Source organism: Carassius auratus, chromosome 36 (assembly GCF_003368295.1).
Source record: "Carassius auratus strain Wakin chromosome 36, ASM336829v1, whole genome shotgun sequence".
Taxonomy (NCBI): Eukaryota; Metazoa; Chordata; class Actinopteri; order Cypriniformes; family Cyprinidae; genus Carassius; species Carassius auratus.
This window is the reverse complement of record NC_039278.1, coordinates 19,732,405-19,738,336: the sequence shown is the minus strand read 5'-3', so window position 1 is coordinate 19,738,336 and position 5,932 is coordinate 19,732,405. Positions and strand designations below refer to the sequence as shown.

The following is a 5,932-nucleotide window of genomic DNA, read 5'->3' as shown; positions in this document are numbered from 1 at the left end:
ATTTTTCAGAGACTTTTTACAAACAATAAATTAATAATTATTCCAGACGTTTGGCCACTAGTGTACGTATTACAGCAGAACTTGAAATTGATGTATATATACATATATTTGCATTATAGTCATAAAAAAATCACTGCAAAAAAAATACAAACAAGACTGTGTGTGTGTGTGTGTGTGTCTCTCTGTCTGTGTGTGTGTATGTGTGTGTGTGTGTGTGTGTGTTCTCACCTCCTAGCCGGAGAGCTGGATTTGGATCTCCTGACTGATCCAGACCTACAGAAACAGATGTTGTGGATCAACACACACACACACACACACACACACACACACACACAGACAGAGAGACACACACACACAGGTGAAGCGCAGCAGCAGAACTGTTACCTGCTCCTGGGAGCCGAGCCGGAGCGAGATCTGGACCGAACGAAGCACAGAAACAATCAATCTCTTCAACTGCAGCACTACCTGATTACTATTATATTGTTTTTATTAATATCTTGAATACGTTTTTATATTTTCATGTTAATTTTAAAGTTTTTGTATTTGTTATTTAATTATTTTTGAATATGTCTATATTTTTTTTTTGTTATTTTTAGTACAACTTGAACTGGGAAATGTTGCCTTTTTGCTGAAATGAAGTTTTTTTGTTTTGTTTTGTTTTTTAGATTTTATTTTATTTCTCTCACATCTCTCACACACACTCGCTCACTCTCTCACACGCACACTCTAGCATGCACTCACACAAACACACTCGCTCACTCTCTCGTATGCACTCTCACACAAATCCAGAACACTCACTCACTCTCTCACACACACTAGCATGCACTCATCTCACACGCACTAGCTCACTCTCTCGCACGCACATACTAGCATACACTCACACAAACACACTAGCTTACACTCTCACACTAGCATGCACTCATTTCTCACACACTCACTCCCTCGCACCCACACACTAGAAAGCACTCACTCTCACACACACACAGTCGCTTGTAAGCGAGTGTGTGTGTGTGTGAGAGTGAGTCCATGCTAGTGTGAGCGTGTAAGCGAGAGTGTGTGAGGGAGTGTGTGTGCATGCTAGTGTCTGCATGCGAGAGTAAGTGATTTTGCGTGAGCGTGTGAGTGCTTGCTAGTGTGTGCATGCACTCATACACACACACACACACACTTGTTCACACAAAAACACACATTCTCACACTCACAGGTCTGTCACACACCTTCTCCCTCTGCTGCGAGAGCGCCCATATCTCCTCGCTCTGGACCGAGAGCGGGAGTGGGAGCGAGACCTGTCCAAATCCAGAAGAGATGAGCAGACGGCAGGAACAGAGGAGAGAGACGTGTCAGTGTCACAGATTGACTGATGCATGTGACCCTCAGGCACTGACCTCAACTGAACTTAACAATCACATTACATTAGCTGTTTAACATTACAGCTACAGAACAGAACAGAACAGGGCTGGGCCATATGACAGCGTTTTAACCTATTCATTTACATGAATCACTTTGTGAACTGATTCAAATTTTTAACCAAAATAAAAAACATCATTAACTGAAATATATATATATACACTGCAATTATAAAGAATAAAACTATATAGATATAAAAAACTAGTAAAAATGACAAAAAATCTAAAACTTTAAAATGAAAATGGAGAACATAAACAAAAGCTATTTCGAAAAACAACAAAACCTGTAACATTATCTCAATGATAGTAAAATTACACTCAAAAACGTTGCAAAAGTCTCAGTAAAAATATCTTTCCATTTTTTACTTTACATTATTATATTTTTTTAAATATAAGGGAAAACATTTTAATTAATTTACTTTTTGCAATACAATTTTTTAATGCAACTGGCAACAATGATTAGTCAAAATTATTTATTTGATTAAAAATGCATTATTAAGCTATAACTACATGAAATCTGTGAACATGACGGAGTGTTATATCGCCCAGCCCTGGAACTCTCTAAAGCATCCAACAGATATTATAAAAGTTAACAGCATTAAACACTACGACTGCTTTGAGTTCAGGCAATGATATACAGAGAGACACATTAATTGGTACTTGAAATAAACCTTGCAACTTTGCAGGTCGACCCTCTTTGGAACCGAGGTCTAGCAGATTTAGACGATCTAGAAGTATCTATCCTCAGCCGACCTCTGCATCTAGTCATTCTCTTGGATTTCTAACGATGACCGCACTGACAGCCAAATCGCTTGATTGAGACTTGATGGAAGTGTGCAAGGCGCTTTTTCTGCCGAGGTCTCGATGCTCTCGTTATCAAAAGCCAAGCCACAAATTGCTAGCCGAATTTACATGGATTGCATCTCTCATCTGGTTTGGGTTGGGGGAGGGGCTATGAATAGTTAAGTAGCAGTGGGAGGAGCCTCAGCGAAGGGGTGTGGCTGCTCGTGCCCCGGTCATATGGGTTTTGTCTTCTCATATCCCGAATGATTTGATGTACTTTCACTGCACTCCTAATGTTGTTGACTCCAGTAATCAGCACGTGCTGCTGCTGTGGGATTACAGTATCGAGGCGTGCTCAGAGACACACTGAACGAGTGATGAATCCTCAGCATCAGGTCACTTTCCATCCAGACCCCTGACGGCGTCCTCAGCGTCTCTGGGATCCTCAAACTCCACGAAGGCGAATCCCGGTGGGTTGCGAGCGATCCACACAGTCCTCAGCGGCCCGTAGAAACTGAACACCCGCTCCAGCTCACCCTTCCCAGCCCCGGTGCCCAAGTTACCCACATACACCTTCGTCTCTGGGAGAGGAGACAGACCTCACATCTCATCTGTCACTACAGTTCAGCACAGAAGAGATTATACTGCTGCTACAACTCACATCACATCATGCACACACAGGATTTTAATTTAGATTAATTAGATTAATTTTAGATTAAGAATATAATTTATTTAAAAATTAAATATTTTCTAACAATATACTCTAGAGTTCAAAAGTTTAGGGTCAGTAAATTTTTATTCTTTCTTTCTTTTTTTGAAACTTTTATTAAGCAATGTTAAATTGTTAAGAAGTGATAAATAATTATATTTGAATAAATGCTGTTCTTTTTAACTTTTTATTCATCAAAGAATCCTGAAAAAAGTCTTAAAAACTTGATTAAAAATTCTATTAATAAATCATATTATTCTGATTTCTGAAGATCATGTGACACTGAAGACTGGAGGAATGATGCTGAAAATACAGCGGAGCATCACAGAAATACATTACACTTTAACACAGATTCACACAGAAACTGTTATTTTATAATGTAATAACATTTTGCAAAATTACTTTTTTTTTCTGTATTTTCTTTTTATATATAAAAAGTCTTACTGATTCCAAACTTTTTAACAGTAGTATATATATATATATATATATATATATATATATATATATATATATATATATATATATATAAAGATAATTTTTAGCTTTTATTTTTAATATTCATTTTAAAAATATTGTTGTGTGCTTGTATCATTTATTATTAACTTAGCTTTAATTTATTTATTTTAGTTTAAGTTAACATTTATATTTTATTTCAGCATTATTTAAATTAATTAAATTAAATTTGTAATAGTTTTCGTTAAAAGCAACGATGAGTCTAGAACCCTCCATATTTAACGAAAATGTAAACTTGAACTAAACACTTTAAGCACCTAACGTTTAACTGACTGAAATTATCTAAATCTCATTTCATTTATAAAATACAGAGAAAACTGTAAGAAAAGACCTACTGAGCTATAACCCAACATTCTAATTCTTCAACGTATAATCTGCATCTAAACTAAGTAAGTTATGGTCATTACTAGAAGTATTAATTATAAGGATGATTATAATTAGCGCGCCAGGGTTAGCAGCTCGTGCCAAACACATCAAAGCTCTACAATAACACAGCCGCGTTTCACACGAGATGTAACGGGAGATTTTGTTTAATTTCCGTGATTAATCAGACTCACCGCCTCCGTGTCGCCCGTGCCGCGACATAATGAAGAAATCCGGACAGAAACAAACAGCCGCCTGTCAACGGACGACGCTCCTGCGCAGTGCGGAAAACTACAGTTCCCATAATGCCCCTGTCCCGATCTCTAACTGCGCGCTTATTCTAATTAATTCATTTTGCTTTGTTAGGCTCATTTTCTGTTATATATATCCCGTACGCTCTCTATGTGATTTAAAAAATATAAATATATTGTAAAGGAAAATCTCTGTGACCCAGCCAGCCAATCGCACGAGCGCTTACGACAGTGACGTCATACGCGTTCTGCGCGCGGCACGGGTGAAGATGAAGTCGCACACGGACGGATCAGCGGTGATCGAGTGATCGGTGTTCCGTGGAGATGCTGCGGTGGAGCTCCAGGAGTCCTCGACACTGGCACGAGTTCGTCAATCATGAGGTCTGCGTCACGGCGGGAGATCAGCAGCGCTTCGAGGGACGCGTGTTCACCGTGGACCCCGTCTCCGCCAGGTACAACTCAGAAACAACAGTGAAGCAGCGGAACTCAACATGAATCTCCATTCAGTTTGGCTTCTCTTTATGGTGTTCTAATGATTTATAACGGTTGTATATTTGTAACTTAATGTAAAACATAGTCCTGTAAATGCAGATGAGGGCTTCTGGAAACACTTTCACTCAAATGAATCGGTGAGTCACATGGGTTTTTGAGTCACGAGGTGAATCATTTCGTTGGGGATAATTATGAATCTTGAAGTGAATTATTTGGGATTTAAATCATAAGGGGAACTGTTTGGATTTGTAATCATGAGGTGGAAAGTATGCCCTAAAATGATGAATTATGAGTCATTAGACGAATTATTCAAAGGTTTGAATCATTGTGAATTATAAAGTTAATCATTTGCGTTTTAAAACATGAAGTGAATCGTTTGAATAATGAGTCGAATCACTTAAGGTTTTGAATCAGGTGAATCACGTAGGGTTTTGAATCACCATGAATCATTAGCTTTTTAAAACATGAGGTGAATCATCTGGTGTTCTGCTCTTGTGTGTCTGCAGTGTGGTGCTGGTGAGCGTCCAGGAGAACGAGTGTCCGTCGGTGAGGGTGATTCTGGGTCACGCGGTGACTGATGTCCAGATCCTCAGGAGAGGAACAGAGGAAACGGAGCGTCAGATGAAGAGCGTCTTCCTGCCGGACCGAGCACAGGATCTCAGCGCGGAGGAGCTGAAGTCTCGGAGGGAGAGTGTGCGTCTGTGGCTGGAGAAGAACCGAGTCCCGGTGACTGAAGATGGAGAGCTTCTGTGTGTGGCGAACGCTCTGACCATCAGCGCCCCCTACAGGCCTGGAGACTGCAGCAGCGCCAACGAGATCATCCTGTCTCGCATCCAGAGTCTAGTGGAGAGCATCCCTGGAGCAGAACAACCCTCAGCACAGACACATCAGTGAAGAAGAGCTTCTGTGTTATCAGCTCTAGATTCATGGAACACTCAGTCATTGGATGTTTGTTCGTTTTGAATGTTATAATAAATGTTTCCTGATGCATAAACCAAGGCTGTGCTCATAATGGAAGAGAAATGAATCTTTCTGAAACTGAACCATTTGTAAAATGAAAACTCAGCCCAAAGGTGCATAAAAACACCTTTTACAAACCCATCGCATAGCTTACTGAAATAACAAATCATTAAATTCTGTTAAATATGAAGTGTCTGGATGTGTTATTAATATCTAGGGCTTGAATCATTTGCTTAATAACCCTACTTTGACTCTGATACAGTCATGGTGAGAGGAATCACACTTCAACATAATCATAATCATACCAGTGTTTAATATTAAAGCTGTTTCATGAGGAACAGTGCTGGGTCTCTTGATCTGATCCGGTTCTCTTGTCTCTGTCGTGTACAGCGCTACAGAAACACAGACGTCTCGCGGCTGGCATACAGTGGTACAAACACTTTTATTCCCTTGTT

General features: G+C 39.6%; 2 protein-coding genes across 2 annotated transcripts; one reads left to right on the top strand and one right to left on the bottom strand.

Annotated features, from left to right (window-relative positions):
• Nucleotides 1-1,906: 1,906 nt before the first annotated feature.
• On the bottom strand, nt 1,907-3,996 carry LOC113055660 (serine/arginine-rich splicing factor 7-like). Its single transcript, XM_026222064.1, has 3 exons — nt 3,969-3,996; nt 2,590-2,788; nt 1,907-2,527 (listed from the first exon to the last, which is right to left on the bottom strand). Exons 1-3 carry the CDS (start codon nt 3,994-3,996, stop codon nt 2,359-2,361), a joined length of 396 nt encoding a protein of 131 aa, XP_026077849.1. The 3' UTR covers nt 1,907-2,358.
• A 249-nt stretch (nt 3,997-4,245) lies between these two features.
• LOC113055571 (gem-associated protein 6) lies at nt 4,246-5,667 on the top strand. The gene is made up of 2 exons (XM_026221972.1): nt 4,246-4,477; nt 5,024-5,667. Exons 1-2 carry the CDS (start codon nt 4,350-4,352, stop codon nt 5,409-5,411), a joined length of 516 nt encoding a protein of 171 aa, XP_026077757.1. The 5' UTR covers nt 4,246-4,349; the 3' UTR covers nt 5,412-5,667.
• The last annotated feature ends 265 nt before the right edge of the window (nt 5,668-5,932 follow it).